General features: G+C 42.0%; 3 protein-coding genes across 4 annotated transcripts in view; all 3 read right to left on the reverse strand.

Moving 5' to 3' along the window:
• The window catches only part of dac (dachshund family transcription factor), a 116,006-nt gene extending 110,651 nt beyond the window's left edge, over positions 1-5,355 (reverse strand). For both annotated transcript variants that reach the window (XM_065302581.1, XM_065302580.1), the window contains exon 1: positions 4,305-5,355. In XM_065302581.1, the coding sequence (XP_065158653.1) occupies positions 4,305-4,981 (677 nt within the window). In that variant the 5' untranslated portion in view covers positions 4,982-5,355. The remainder of the gene's footprint in view (positions 1-4,304) is intronic.
• A 6,150-nt stretch (positions 5,356-11,505) lies between these two features.
• On the reverse strand, positions 11,506-12,366 carry Bka (FCF1 rRNA-processing protein Bka). The gene is made up of 2 exons (XM_065302341.1): positions 12,245-12,366; positions 11,506-12,187 (listed from the first exon to the last, which is right to left on the reverse strand). The coding sequence occupies exons 1-2, from the start codon at positions 12,245-12,247 to the stop codon at positions 11,564-11,566; spliced, it is 627 nt and encodes a 208-aa protein (XP_065158413.1). The 5' UTR covers positions 12,248-12,366; the 3' UTR covers positions 11,506-11,563.
• Positions 12,367-12,793: 427 nt separating this feature from the next.
• RASSF8 (ras association domain-containing protein 8) lies at positions 12,794-15,628 on the reverse strand. Its single transcript, XM_065302582.1, has 8 exons — positions 15,381-15,628; positions 15,122-15,229; positions 14,954-15,064; positions 14,714-14,880; positions 14,168-14,660; positions 13,971-14,110; positions 13,737-13,911; positions 12,794-13,690 (listed from the first exon to the last, which is right to left on the reverse strand). Exons 2-8 carry the CDS (start codon positions 15,191-15,193, stop codon positions 13,445-13,447), a joined length of 1,404 nt encoding a protein of 467 aa, XP_065158654.1. The 5' UTR covers positions 15,194-15,229; positions 15,381-15,628; the 3' UTR covers positions 12,794-13,444.
• Between the last annotated feature and the right edge of the window lie 302 nt (positions 15,629-15,930).

Genomic DNA, 15,930 nt, shown 5'->3' on the forward strand with positions numbered 1-15,930 from the left:
TGAAATAAAAACCTGATTTCTTTAAATAATTATTTGGTTACCAATGTGTATCGCTAAAATCAACATTAAATATTTTCTCCGACGTTGGGAGTATTTATATTTTCAATTGTTCTTAAAAAAATTAAAATAAAACATTAATCAATGAAATAGCAATCTTTTTTTGGGTAGGTATTTTTAGCCCAGCCGGAACAGACTTAGATATATCTTCATGATACATCAGTGTCTGTGTTTCAACGCTTCGAACCAAAAAGGTATAACAAGTATAAATATAGGTAGAAAACGTCCGTTTGCAGCGATAAACGTTTGCAGCTGTTATATAAGCACAAGCTAAACCGCACCGGTAACCTCATTTTTGGCGAGTTTTCATTCATCCATCTTGCTACCATGTCTGCTACATTTGGACTCATCGAACACTACTACATTGCAGTTTCTTCGATTGTGATGGTCATACTATATTTAATAATAAAAATGATAGTAGGTTTTGTGTGTAATGAGCCAAATCGTCTATTCATTCTCATATCTATCAGCTACTGTTGAGGGTCATATGTTTTTTACGATTCACCTTTCTGTTTCTCTTTTTTAATCCAAACCAGAAGCTACATTAGTGTATTCGAAGCCGATGATGATAAAAGGTGTACACGAGTGGCTCTTTAAGCCCTCAAGGGTAGCCTGGGTGTAGGTACAAGGGGGAGGCTGCTACTGTGAGTTTATACAGTTATGCAATATGAAATAATACACAGCGGTGAATAAAGAATAGACAACAGTAACATATCTGGAAAATAGTGAATGCTTAGCAACTCAAGTGGTTGAGGCTGTTTCGTTTTTTTTTTTATTCCTGTCTGGGTGTTTGTTGAAATTAATCTGAGCGTAAGTGCTACCTCTTTATGTTAGTAGGCTACTTAGTACTGTAGTAACTGCATGTGTATTTAAGTGCCTCCAACTCTTCCACTCTTGTAATCTGCTTGTACTGCTTGTAATTTAAAATGTAAAGATTTAGGACCGTTTCTCAAGATTACTATTATTGTGGTTATTAAAAAGTATTTTAAGGGTTGACTTAACATTAGTTAATTCCACTATAATTCAGATGATAGTAGAATGTTTTTATGATTTCATACAGTGCAGGAATATAGGTGTGTGGGTTCTTAGTTCCACGGTGATTATTAAAAATTTAGTACATGGTAGTTTGTCCGCCGTAAAAATATTATATTACTCGAATGTCACTTAAAGCACGCTCGTAAATTATGGCGTTGTTGAAATGTCTGAAATACAATATGTGCAAAATGTAACCGGCGGGCATAATAATAATCGAAAGTCTAAAGAGTTCTTCAGGTGTGCGCCGCGTACGCCGACCGGCGCTGAGGAAGATATCATAATAGGATATTTCGCACACGGGCGCAAACGAGGCGAGTTTCGTACGCAATTCATGTATGTGTGAGTCGCTACGCAGATCAAAGTTAGTTCATTAGTGGAAACGTAAGTAATATTTCATCTCTCAGATTGTATTCTCTGTTCCTCCTCCCTTTTACACAGAGAGTGAGTGAGTGAGTGCAATTATTGTAGAGTTCCTCGTTAGGAGCTTTTTTGGCAGCACATTGGTACTTACGCGAATGTAAACGAGTGCGACCGCAAGGAATGAAGTGGAAACGAGTTGGGAGTTTGGGTCGCGATGCGCCGGCGCTAATGGCGGCTTGAAATAAGATATCAAGACATGCAATGATACCATAGCAGACTATAAATTTGTCGGGGTCCGTAATAAGGAATCGCTCGCCCGCTCGCCCGTCTTGCGCTCTCGTGTGAGGTGGTATTTAATTAGGAACGATGCTCGTTTTCAGCGCGCCGGGAAACCGAATTATGTGCGGCTGATATTGTCAAAATATCGCGTGCCTTCATCCATTCTCGTATCGAAAATCGAACGACGCGAGTAAAATGTACCTTCACCAGCGCGCTGAAATGCTCGTTCCACGCGAGATGAAATACTAATACAATAAACTATCGCACGGCAAAGTTTATGAATCGATGTGAATGATGTGGGTTTTTGTTTGGCGAGCGGCGTCGATTTCGGGTTTGAGCACAGCAGGCACACACGTCCTGCTGGCACGGGCCGTCGTGCCCGACTGCCTGTGCATCGCAGTCGGGACAAACAGCGAAAGAGAACATTTGGCATTCCAATGCAGGAAGCATGCCCAAATCCGACTGAATACAATTCATTGCGTGCGTGCGTTTGTGTGACAGAAATGGAAAGCGCTCCCGTGGGATTGAAGCGCGCAGCGCGTGTCCCGTCCCGGTCTGGCGCACGGCACATTCCGGCATTCACATTGTACGAATGCGATTCAGAATGCCGAATGCTGGAGAGTCGTCCCCCTCGACAGTCGGCAACCTGTGGATTCGAAATAAATCTCTCCCACAAACCGACTGTGGTGCTTGGCTGCCAGCCGCGGCCCCGGAGTGTCGGCTCGTATTTACACTACGTGTTTCCGCCGTTTGGATTGCCCCGTTTTTCCGGTATACGACTCACTTGGCAGTGAATTTAACGCGGATTTACCTACAAAAGCGAGTGCCACAATCCACAAACACCTCGTTTTCTCTTCTTTATTCTTCTTCGTTCATTCGCAAATCGTGCGTTTTGCCATTCCGACACTTAATGTAGTTACAGTGAAATAAATTGACCATTGCAGATTTTATTGTTTCCGTGTTTTTCGCCTATAAATTATAAAGTTAACATGAGGTTTATTAGTTGTTCTTGCGAAATGTTGGAAGATTGTTTCACTAACAGCGATACCGAGTATGTCAGACTATTGGCGTTATTTTTAATAACAAGGCGTAACTGTCAACTTGATATTTATTTAGAAATGATTTACCGACCGCGAACTACATTTGCTCCTTACTGATGGCAATGTGCAGGCACCGGTCTCAAAACGCGCGGAACGTTTACGATCCGTGACCGTTAAATTTGTTTGTTTTCTTTGCCGTTTGCTAACAAGAATACTAGGATTGTAAAAATAAATTACTGAAGTAAATAAAGTGCGTGTTCTCCCATTATCTCGAAACTTGCTCATCTAATTTATTGATGCGATATGGCAGGACAAATGACAGCGGGAAATTCTAAAGAAACTTGAACGTTATTTGCAGTTAACATGATGGGCTGAAACTTTGTTTGCTTTAACGATCGCCGAGAATTTTTAAACGAATCAGGCTATTTATTTAGAAAAAACACCGTGTGCGCCTCCGGTGCACGTCCTGAGCAACGGGCAGCGGGAGGCCGCGGGTTTATTCAGCATCCAGAATAAATAGCGTGTTACGAGGGCAATCTGCGCTCTCGACGCGTGCACAATGAAAAAGCCATTTAGACGGCCACCCGACGACGTGCGCCGCAAACTCTGATTGCTTTTCGCAAATATAAATAAAAAATTCAACAAGCGCGAGCGTTGTGCGTCTTGTGGCCACCGAATGTGCACTCACGGGCAAGGTGCACATTCAAATCCGCGACCATTTTGAACGCGACAAAAGCTCTCCCCGTGCGACGATTTTTTACTTTTTCCTATTTAACTTGCTTGCGTTCGCCCGAGCGAATTCCATTCGTGGCCATTCGTATTATGGCGAAAAATGCAAACGAAAAACCCATTTCGAATCTGGCTTTCGTGCTTGGTGCATTATTAATACGAAAACGGACGCGAACCGACGGTCGGAGGTTTGCAGTCAAGTCAGTCTCAACTCGCCATTATAAAATAAAACGTATCAAAATATTTTCCATACACAGTTGGGCGCAATTAAAACTCGTACAAAACGCACCTGTGTTTGTCGTTAATCGCGTTATCGCTCGACAATTACATCAAACACATACACATTCGTAAGCTAGTGTAATAAAACGGCAAGCGAGAAATCGATTTTTAGTCGCATTTAGAGGCGCTCCAAGTTTGCATACGATATGATGAGTAATACAGGCATTCAGTGTCCGTTTGGATTCCTGCCTATTATGCTCCCAACTCTTATGGGCTCGTGTTTTGTTCCTGCTGTTGCATTTTAAATCTATAATATGCTAGGGAGCGCCTGGCGCTGAAAGGGTCTCATCGAATTCCCCTTGTTTTGAGATCATGCTCCATGCACAGTGTTCGCCGACTGCAATTACAATCGGCGAAAACAACTCCACGACGAATGCGAAATTAAAGGGAGACGTGCACAAAACGCACTCATTGCCCTAGTTTGTTGTCAGGCGGGCGTTTATTGCATTGTCGGAATGCCGCACGGAATAATATCACATGCAAGTCCCACCGAGGGCACATAAATTCGGAGATTGTGACACGTACCTGGCCGTCGTGCAATCTCTGTAGAGTGTGTCGAAGTCCTTGCACGAGAGCAGCTTACAACGATTCACGCCGGGTTGAATTGCGCCCAGACCACGCAAGATGCGCACTTGCTCCACGTTGCAGACAAGCGGGACGATGTCCAACCTCTTCAATTTAGTGTACACCGTGTGTAGCCCACCGACTAAGTGCTTCAGGAACAGTTCAAACGCCTGTGGCAAACATAGCATAGTGTCTCCGGCTATGATAAAAGCCGCCACTTTTTGACCACGATAGTCTACCAATTTGCATTCATTTGCTGTCGGGTCAGAGGTGGAGATTGGTGGTGGGCTGTTGTAGGAACGTGGTGGTCCATGATGGGCCATCAGGTCAAGCGGGTTGTGAAGCACACCCAGCGAATTGAGCAGCCCTAGACCGGGCGGCGGGAGATGGCCCAAACCCATACTACGAACAAGATTGGCGGTCGACACCGGCGGCGGACTGAGCGGATGTCCCAACGACATCGGTGGACCTAGCGGCGACGCTTGCCGCGGACTATGCACCTGATTCAGATGGTGATGATGATGATGGTGGTTGTTGTTGTTATTGATCGGTGACGGCGGCGGTTTGATGGCGATTGCCGGGGAACCGGAAGACGCGTGACTACTATGATCAGAGTCCATTCCCGAGTTGTCCATCATAGAATCACCACGCGAACACACCGAGTTCGGAGCGGATCGATGCGGCGAACCGAACACTGTGTCACACAATTCAAAACGCGATGCGCGAAAACACGACGGAAGAATATCAGTCCTCTTCTCCAGGAGCACTTCTTGTCACTGATTTCGTAACGAGGCGCAGCGATGCACCCGGCTTGCGACGAGAGCGAACACTCACTAGCACATTACCCCCGAGAGCAAATACTGCGAACAGTTACAGATACAGATGTGCCGACCGGAGTGAACAGATAGATCTGTAATCGTCGAGCCGCTCACTGTGAGGGTGATTCCGATTGTTTGATTGTCGGGCGGGGCGGTGCGCGCTCAACAACCAACCTGGAGGAAGCACGGACGCGACCGGCACACTCGCAGGATAGAAATGTAATAAATAAAAACATTTCGAAAAAGCGATGCGAGACTCGGAGGGAGGTGCCCCGGCTGCCACGCGCCCGTAGGCTGGGATTGGTGCATGGTGCGCGCAGCCCATGCGCGCATTGGACCCCCACCTTCATCAAACTCCAACGTTGGAGCCGCGCCCACCATGCTACTGGAAGAAAGTCCTTTCTTTGTGGGAGATCCGGGAGGGCGGATGCAGGACAACTTGAAATATGAGTTGTGACGTATTGATAAAGAATGTCACCGGCCTGTCGGTGCGGAATCAATACACACAAGGTGCGGTGCGCGCTCTGCGAAGGACTTTTTTCCTCTCATATTGCGTCGTTGGACTCGCTCGCGTTCATAATCATTCCAGCTCGTGCAAAACTGGGAAGTTGGAAAATTCAGCAACGGAATAAGCGAAATACGCTTTGGAATTCGGCTCCATGCGGTACGTGCTAGAACATTCTCAGTTCTCACACACTCGCATACGATATCCCGCCCATCATATGCACACGCTGTCCCCCACCAGGTGAGGCACCTATCTGGATACCTTACTTAAGTCACACCGCACGTCCCACCAGTTACTTGCTCGCACACTCCGCTTTTGACTTAATGGGCTATTTTGTGTCCGCGTTCATAAACTCGGCGGTGAAGATTTTAATAAGCGCGTTGTGTGCGTTCAAGGATTGCACAGAAACGTGAACAAGCGTGTGGCCTGGCCCTACAAAAGGGGCCGAGTCCGTCGGATGCTTGTTTTGCGTATATTTTGCTTGCCGGTTGCTAGGAATAGGGGGATGGAGAATGGTCAGTAGGTTACTGATACAAAGAATCGACCAGCCATTTTCTGCGCACCCTCGCTCCCTTAAAACCGTTGCACGCTTTTTGCTGAACGTCTGCATAGTCTCGGCTCGTCTTTCTCCCCTTCGCGGCGAACGCACTCAAAGATAATACACCCCCAGACGCATTAATACGTTTCAATAATTAAAATCTTGCGGTTTAATGCCCAAGATCTATTGATCAGTCAGCATCACAAATGCAGGTAGGTGCCTACAGTGTGGTTAATTTTGACGCTTTATTACACAGCGGGTTGTTGATGTTATTGTTACGGTACGCACAGATATAAAACTATCCAGATTAAAATCACACTGTGATGGAAACAATCAGAAGATTAATCGCGTGGCCCCAGCAAACAAAACATGCGTGGTGCGTGGTCTGCGCGTCGATGCGATTAACGATTTTTTTCGCGCGACAAATAGAGGTAATTGTCCTGCAACAGTCGCGATTCAATAGATATATAGATATATACAGACTGTATGCGCTATCTGTCATCGCTATTGTTTCGTCACAACGACGCCCTCACCTCAACGGCTCATTCAGCACATACGCTTACCAGGATAATAGACTCTCGTGTTGCGATCACCACTACCATCATTCGCATCTCACAACGTGTGCGTTATTACTATAACTATAAATCGTCCAAATCGCGTGCGATAGTGAGTGTGGGCATTGCACGTGAACATTACTAGCGACAAACTTTCATTACATCATGTCAATATCAGGAATCGCCATCACCATCTCTCGTGTGCTGATGTGCCTATCGAACGCGAATACATCGATTTGCGGTGTTTTAGGCTTTGTGTTTTTGATTAATTCGACGACGATGTGGTCAAACATGCTGTGCAACCTGCGATCATCGCGTTGTGTGGGCAGCAGGACCACATTTTGACCACCGATCATAATTACAAATAATTTAATGGGCAAATCTACTGTTGAATTGGAATTGAGATTGAGAAATTCTCTTTGTGCTCCAGGCTGTCTACTTTGATTTAATACAATTTATATGGTTCTACAGGATGGTTAAATATGAAACTTTGCTTTTTACTGTAGTTAAGTTTGCGTTTCAGTAAGGTCCTGTAGAATAAGTTAGAAAATGTAAACGTAGACAAGGCCGCAAAGCGAGTCGGATCGATTTATTGAAATTTCGATTTGGTTACGTGGAAAATTATAACGTTGAGGTTTCTATCGAGGGATCAAGTAGATAAATACTGGAAGCGCTTCGGTCGCGCACGTTGCGCCTTCCTGCCAACGCTAGAAGCCAGAGAGCGCGATGTTTGCTCACTCACCGACGATCCTCTCGCATCGGTTGGAAGCGGCAGGCAGTAGGATGAGACCCGGGGGCTCCTCTCCAGCAGCGGGCGGCCGCCGATGACCGCATGACACTCGGTAGTTGCGCTACATATTGATATAATCCAGTTTATCTAACATGCACATCGCGGCGCGGCGCTGCATCGGCATTGTTTCGGCGTCATTGTTGCTGTGCTGCGTGTGCGCGGCTGCGGCGCGGTCAGCCCGCCGCCCGTGTGCAAAACAATGAGTCCTATTAACATCAAGCTCGATAATCTGTTAAAATACTACTCCGGTATGCTGATACCCGCTTCGGCGCTGGGAATTAGATTTTGCGTTCGGTGACTTAATAAATATAAACCCTCACGGCGCGCCGCCAGTGTGGCAGCACCGGGATGTGCTCCGCATGCACGCGCACAGATATTTGCATCATCTATGGACGTGTCAAAGTGTTTTCGGATTGCATGTTACTTTCCTACCGCTTGTTTCCGAACACACGCACCTACATTACATCAAATCCAATTTAACTTCCATCTATCAGAATGTTTCTATTTTAGATGATTGAAGTGCTCGCCTAGCACCAATAGACGCATCCTCATCATGCACACCATCGTCCTCGCCCGGAATGGGTACACTCATGCGTAGATTATTATTTACGCATGTACAGATTGTAGTAACAAGCGCGGTTAGTGAATATTAATGTGCGAGCTGCGCGTTTCCGTGATAGGTTTTCCATGCGAATAAGGCGCAAACAATAGCCACTGTCCGAATAGATGCACTATCGCCACCATCGGCGAATATTGTGCGTGTTGCTGCTTGCTGCACGTCCAGGACCGATAAATATGCGAATAAAATCTTGTTGATTTTTGGCCTGTACCTATGCCTACATGATACGTGCGATATGCTCATATGCATAAACAAGACAAACACCGCTTCAATGTGGTTCAACGTAGGCACAAGCTGTGCGTGCTTACATAATGCTACCAGCCATATAGTGATCGAAATCAAGGTCGGTTCATAAATCATCCAAGCATTTTCGCTCAGTTTTTAGCAACTCACATAAACACAACACATACTTTGAGTGAATATTACTTCTGTTGGACTCTCGTCCCTGTTATACACACATACACACAGTAGGTACACGCATATATATTATAATAATAAATGCCGTTTTTTGTGGCAGCTGCTACCGCTCCGCTTTTACATAAATACGCACCACAAAACACACGGGCCAACGGACCGACATCGGACGACGGACGCGAAATGTAATTAAGCGTATGCGAAAATGGAACTTTACTTTCCAGCTGTCTAAAAAGGCTGGTTTGTATTCATTTTCGAATGTGCCGTTGCGGTGTGGCGCTACCGCCCGTCGTGAAGTGGATTTTCGTATCGTATCGCTTTCCAAACATGTCATGATCTTGCGGGGAATCAAAAACGCCGGGGAGTGCATTTTAATGCCGATTTCCTTTTACTGCCAAACCACACTTTTCTACATTACTTTTATACATTACGAAAAGTATTATAAGTAAGTAACTAAAACTGTGACAGAAGTGGGATGCCGGATTTGAATTTTTAACATTCTCTAAAATGTATCATTAGGATTAATATCCATCATGGCGTTGACTGTGGATGAGGGGGAATGAGTGAATGACGCCATAATGTATAATTACATTCACGATTTTCCGGAGCAATTTGTATATGAATAGCCCGGTGTTTAGGCAAGATATCAAAAGAGGGGCGGCGCCGCCCAGCGATGGGAAAAGGGAAAATAATAATAAAAAAGAACTTTAATGGAATTGCACGCTCGCATTGATCATACGCTTACATACACACACACAAGCATGACCGTGCGGCCAAAAAGATGCAGCGACATAAATGCGCCACGTAAATACAGTTTAATGAGTTTACAATCACGTATCCATCATGGAGATGTCAGCGCGGAACTTGCACGCCGACTGCCGTTCTGCAAGCCTGGGGAACTTAATCTGAAAACGACGTTTTAATGCCGTCTTCGTTTTATAATGAGCACGGCCCTATGTATTGCGCCGTAATATCACTGCGGTGGCAAATAAAATATTCATTTGCACAGAGCCAATTTCATCTCTTCATTTTATATTTCCCCGACGACATTTCGAGGAAAAGTTCGTTGGCGATGAGATGAGTCTGTAGATCAGCTTTTTGTCGGGGGTGAAATAAGCGCGATTATGCGTGCTCAGGCACAACGCACAAATCAATGCCGATGAAATCAGGCGGCACAGGGTACAAAGGGATGAAGAAAATTTCGATCGGTTGCAAAGCTTTCGTGCCCGAATGTCGTGCATATCTAACTTATAGGTAGGTATGTGATGTGTGTGTTCAGCTGATTTGCAAGCGGAGACGTAACAATAACGGGTGACGTTTGCATGATGGATCACTAGACAATATGTACGGATGGGTTTAATTCACTAATTCAATAAAACGCGTCTCAACGACTGCCACATCGAAATGCCTCATACCTACTTTTTTTAAATTCTAACTGCAATAGGCGCAATTGCGCCTACGCGCAAAGTACAAATAATTATTGCATAAATAATTAACATAAGCACTGTATTTATTAAAACTTTTATGATGGAGGTACTTTAGTGACTCTATATGTTGTCTTTCATTATGATTTATATGCGAACATAGTTGCGATCGCGTTTCTTTGGCGAATCTGTTTCTCATCGCCTGCGAGCGAGTTAAAGCGCGTTACACACGGGCGCGGACAGTTTTATTTCGACTTGTTGTACCTAATAAAATATAAAATTTGCATTTACACACAGGTTTATATGAGGGTTGCCCGATAAAACATGCGAAAGTTCAATAATAAGCCATAACAAATTTGGAACACCCTTAAAATTAAAGCAAAAATCAAATTTTATTAATGTAGGTACATTTTTTAATTAATTTATTGAGTGAATAATATTTATATTAAACATTTTGTGAGTTGGCAACACTCAATATAAAAATCCAACGCAGCAGGAGTTGTTTACAAAAGTCACACATATAACGCAGTTTGCATGCAAGCCCCGCGCAATAATCGCAATTCATATCAACAGGCAGGTCGACAGGGGGTGGTTTTTCTTATCCGCAGTGCGCATATTTCACACTTTGGGATTTTTCATCTTTATGCACATTTAACACGTACATACGCGGATACTTTGCGGTCGCCGCATGCGGTGTGGTTGCGCCGCGACGCCGTCTCGCAGTCGTCGGGCCACTCTTCGAGTCCTTAAACTGATATATTGACACTTATAGGCAATTTTCCACGCGGCGAGCGCGCTTTTAATACATAATGTGTCATATAAAATTACATCGGCAGCCCCCTCGTGAGATGCATGTACGCGGCGTTGCGCCGGCGGTACGCGGCCGGTCTCCCGATAAAGTGCCCTCTTTATATTATTATACATCTATAGATCACGACTCTTTTCACTCGAAAATCCGCCATAAAAATATTATATATGCCATATTCGCAGGAGTCGCGCGAACTTGTTACGTATGCGTGAATGCCGCATGGCGCGATGGAAGAATAGAATGTACGGGGCGAACGACGACGTCTGATGGAAATCACTTTGAACTTTCGATTTATTTCGATGTTCACAGTTTTATGTCCCCAAATATGCTATTTATTATATGCATTATTACGGTTTCTTGGCTCTCTGGTCTATAAAAGCCGTTTTTTCGCCCGATTTTGCATTCATCTATTATTGATAACACATATTTATCATTTTTTGCTGCCGCAAGTCCTAAGTCAAGATAAAAAGTCGAAATATGTCGCCTATTTTTACTTTTGTTATCGAACTTAATGTGGTTTGTTGAGTGGAAACCATTTTAAACATGAAATATTCCTACCAGATGTTTACTGCATCATTTTCTGTCTATATAAAAAAAGATCATTTTCTGCATTTTATATTTATTTTTATTTTGTAAACCAAAAAGCAAGCCAGACAAGTTGTTGTGTAGGGTATGAAATAATTCAAATGAGCTTCTGCTAATAGCATTTTTATTATAGAACTTAAAAAACGTGTCTTATTTCATTATTGCTTAAATATAACAAGTTTCATGTTTTGGAGCACCATAAGCATCTGGCATTCTCTCAATTGTATACCTATGTTGTGCAACATACATTATTGGCACACCAGGTATCTTCCTAATTCTCCTCTTAAGATCCTTGTCATTAGTAGCAACAATATAACATTTATGTTGTGTGACTCTCTGAACAAGGCAGTCATCAGCATATGTTCCCTTATGCAAGCAATGAATCCTTTCAAATCTAGAATCTTTAATAATTCTTAACGCCACCTTATACTTCATACCTAACTTCTCCAACTCAGCTAACACACAATCAGTAATGTAAGGAATACATTTTGCATATAAGCAGTCCATCATATTTTGAATGATGTCTAGTTTGTTTTTAATTGAAAAATTTATGAAGTTAGTATCAATCAATATGTGATATGGAGGTCCCAGCTGTGTGTTGTATTGAAAGAATAGAGCAGAACTTTGTTGTGGTGCTTCAGTGACTTTCATAGCATATGGATCTTCTGGTTTCTTTTTCCTGGGTGCTGCTCTCTGAGATGCTTTGATTCTTGGATCACTGGGTGAGATCATTTTCTTCATTTTGGCGAACCGTTTGTCAACGACTTTGCGAGTTTTCTTTGCTTTGCCCTATAATAACATGAAACAATTAGCGTGTGATAGAAATAATTTATTGATATATCTTGCCATTTTTATGAAGGTAATAACAGTTATCAAGAATAAATGAATAAACCAACGTGTTTTGAGAATGAAGAGGTTATTTTACTTTATGTGACCGTGAGAATACATTCGTTACATACTACCACAACAGATGGCGCAGCATGTCCTAAAAACAGATTTGTTTGTTTATTCTACAGATTCACAAAAAACAAGAGATAAAATTCAATCGCATTCCGAGATTAGACCTGCATTGTAGCAGGTAAAATATCTGTTTGCAGTGTTCGTTGTACAATTGAGTGAACGCGAGTGTGGTTCGAGAAGGCAAAGACTAATTTATCGCTGTTGAATATTGCAAGGTATGTGCAAATTTCAAGTATTAATAATTTCAATAAATGAATTTGATACAAGGGGATAGCGGCACAAAGGCGACCATTAAGCGCCTTAGTATTGCATCACGTAAAAGATGTATTCGATACTGAATGTTTACATTGCAATTTGTTTTCACATTTTCAAACAAACGCGCACTCAGCCACATACAGTATAATGAGGAAGGAAATTCTCAAATATGAAAAGATATTCTTTCATTTAATAGTTATCTATTTATCAATATCGTATTTTCTAGGATCTTTCATAATATAAAATTCATAAAATCAATTATGTTCGAGATTATGGCAGTGACATAAATAAACAGATCCCATTGTGCACCAGCATAAATTGCAAATCAAACTCTCTAAAATACTTATAAAATAAATAACATTAAAATATCAAATCAATCAAACACAATCACTATCGCAAAGAATTATTCACGCAATCGCTTTTTTCAATATATCATCTATATATCATCTAAATTTCTAACAATAATACGTTTCATAAATCTTTTTGCGCGTGCAATTACTACATGTCAATGGTGATAATTAAGTACATAAATGCAAATACGTGGAAACAAGATTCGTCTCCATCAGTGGAAACGTTTGATTCTCAGCTAAATGTTCTTTAAACAGTTATAATTTTTGATGCTCAGTATAGCATTCCAGTCAGGCCTATTGTAATAAAGTTTGATATGCCAAATTTGAGGCCTACACGTAATTTGTTCAATATAAATGGCTTTTTGATTTCTTATTCATAAGTGTTACATCAGACTCAAAAATTAAGTACATAATCTAGTTTGATATCCTGCAAATTGTATACACATATACATACGACGTCATACAGAGAGCTAGAAGACATTCACACCCAAACCCCGTGCGGATTCTTATTTGTGGGAACTGCATTTTCTAATTGCCTAGGTGAGCCGATCATTTTACGCGTGCTGCCGGCCCTATTGGGTCCTTCGAACAAATGCTTGAGTTCATCCTGTGGTGCTATCAGTAAACTTTCCAAATTAGCTTCCTTCATTTCGGTGACCAAATGCTCTACTTGTTTCTTCTTTTCAATTATCGCTGATTCCAAGGAAGCAACCTGTAAGAAAAGTCCCTTAAAACAATTGACATAGATGCGAATAAATAAGTAGCAAACATACTTCTTTACGTAGCGTATCAGCAGTCATCTGATGCATATCGGTGCCTTGTTTGGCTAACTCGAGGTCATTCTGTAAACGCTCCATTTCAACGAGTAGATTACGCTCCATTTGTTTACGAGATTCGTTCCTACGTACAATCGCGCGCTGCTCTAGTTGCAATTCATCCATTACCAATCTGAAATAATTTTCTTGTCAATAACATATTCTATGCTTTAAATGTAGATTGAATAATACCTTATTTTATTTTTGCATTGCAATAATTCAGTTTCACAGTTTGCCAACTTAGACCTTAACAATGTAATTTCAGACTTGAGTGTTTTCTCTTGCTGTTTAACAATTTCAGATTCTTCCTCCACATAGCTTAGAGATTGGATCTGATTAAAAAAATAATTGTTTAAAATCTAAGATAATATTATTAATTTATAACTTACTTGATCACTATTTATTCTACTAGCATTTGTCATAGTGGCTAATTCTTGAGCGATAAAATCCAACTGAAATTGCTTTTCTCGTTCCTTACTCTCCCAGAACACAATTTCGGCGTCAAACTTAGTGAGATCAACCTGCTGCAGAGACAGCTTCTCCCTTTGATAATTTACTAAAGTCACCAGCTCCCTATACTGTGAATTGTATAACACTGCCTCCTCCAGTTTGGGATACTTCACATCAGACTCATCATTATCTAAACTTTTTGAGTGTTTATTGTTATTCGAAGACGATGGAGGCGGTGGATCACGATACGGTGGCGGTGCCGGCGGATCTTTGTATGGAGGCGCAATACGCTGACTAGCATACTCTGGTGCATCAGCAAATGATTGCTGCTTTTTGGGTGATGAATGCATAGATTCACGCACCTCTAATGACACGGGTCGTACTTGTGGGATACCTTTCACTACTCCTACATTTTCACTAAGTCCAGATGAGCTGCAAGGTTATAATTGTAGTTTAAACTTTATATGATATATGAAGAAACATACCTCTTCTGATGTTCTGGCGAATTTACTGTAATTTTATTTGGTATTTGCATGGTAGAAGTAGGTGAGATAGGTGATGTTGGAGATGAAATCTTCTGTTTTGACTTAGACTCACTCCATTGCAGTATAAATTGCACATCATTTGAATATTCACCCCATTTCATGAGAATCTAACATTGAAGTGAATTGTTGGTTAGTTAAACTTTGAATGATCTTAATATAGTTGTAATATTTGTGAAATACCTTCATGGGATTTTCATTAGGTGCCAACTGTTTCTCATTATTTCTCCATCTTTCGATGAGTGTGAATCTGCCAGACTTTCCAGTAGCATGTGCCAATGCAAACACAATATCCTAAAAAACAATGGGCATTACACATTTAATTGGTGGCTTTCACAATGTGTGAGTTACCTGACATGTAGTAGCTTCAGAAACACCACAAACAATTCTCTGAATGCCTTCCACCCATACTTTGAGCTCCATTTCAATGAAAGTCTGTCTGGTGGCACTTAGGACGCCCTAAAATAGAACATCGCGTATTGGTAAATGAACAAAATCTCTTTGGAAGTCGTAGAGTTCAAGTTAAGTTGAGGTTGAATCCACTGGGAACATCACTTTCTGTATTTACGTTCACCAGAGTATTTATACACACGAATCATCCAGGACGTACATTATTCTAATAATGGCCACGGCGTGCGGTGATGCCTTCCATTGCTGGAGTATTGATGAATTTCATTGGTTTGCATCAGAAATTGCACTCGGGTTTTTGTATTAGTATCGTATGCAACATAACGTAACGTCATTAACGATACAAAACAAGACAACAAACACAAGCCAGCAACAATCGCAATGACGTTTAACAGCGGATTTTAATCGAAGCGAAGGCATCTGCGCTGTGTGCACCTCCACATTTGTGTATGTACACAGTGTTCACACTACGGCAAGCATAACCACCATAAACGTTGGACGTATGCAACCCACACTATTCATATGTTTCCGTTTAAACGTTTATAACCACGAAGTATAGATATAAGGAGTCCGAACGTCATGTTAAATTAATGGTCACGATCTAGGGACCAAACATTCGCCAATAGAGCGCGCCACTATGCGTTAGTGTACGCGTTTAAATACTTACATTACTATGGACACCGACAATAATTCATAAGATACATGAAATTATGACATATTTTTAAATCTTTGGGCTATTAGTTATAAATTAA

Source organism: Atheta coriaria, unplaced genomic scaffold (genome assembly GCF_025399875.1).
Source record: "Atheta coriaria isolate IRGN ID8LTWV9N9 unplaced genomic scaffold, Caltech_Dcor_3.1 hic_scaffold_5_pilon, whole genome shotgun sequence".
In the NCBI taxonomy this organism is placed as follows: Eukaryota; Metazoa; Arthropoda; class Insecta; order Coleoptera; family Staphylinidae; genus Dalotia; species Dalotia coriaria.

Excerpts from the sequence above, each read along its gene's own strand:
- RASSF8 (XM_065302582.1), bottom strand. The coding sequence starts at position 15,193 with ATGGAGCTCAAAGTATGGGTGGAAGGCATTCAGAGAATTGTTTGTGGT. Across the intron at positions 14,111-14,167 it reads GTAGAATAAATAGTGATCAA|ATCCAATCTCTAAGCTATGT; the intron begins GTAAGTTATAAA and ends TTTTTTAATCAG. Across the intron at positions 13,912-13,970 it reads CAATGCAAAAATAAAATAAG|ATTGGTAATGGATGAATTGC; the intron begins GTATTATTCAAT and ends AAATTATTTCAG.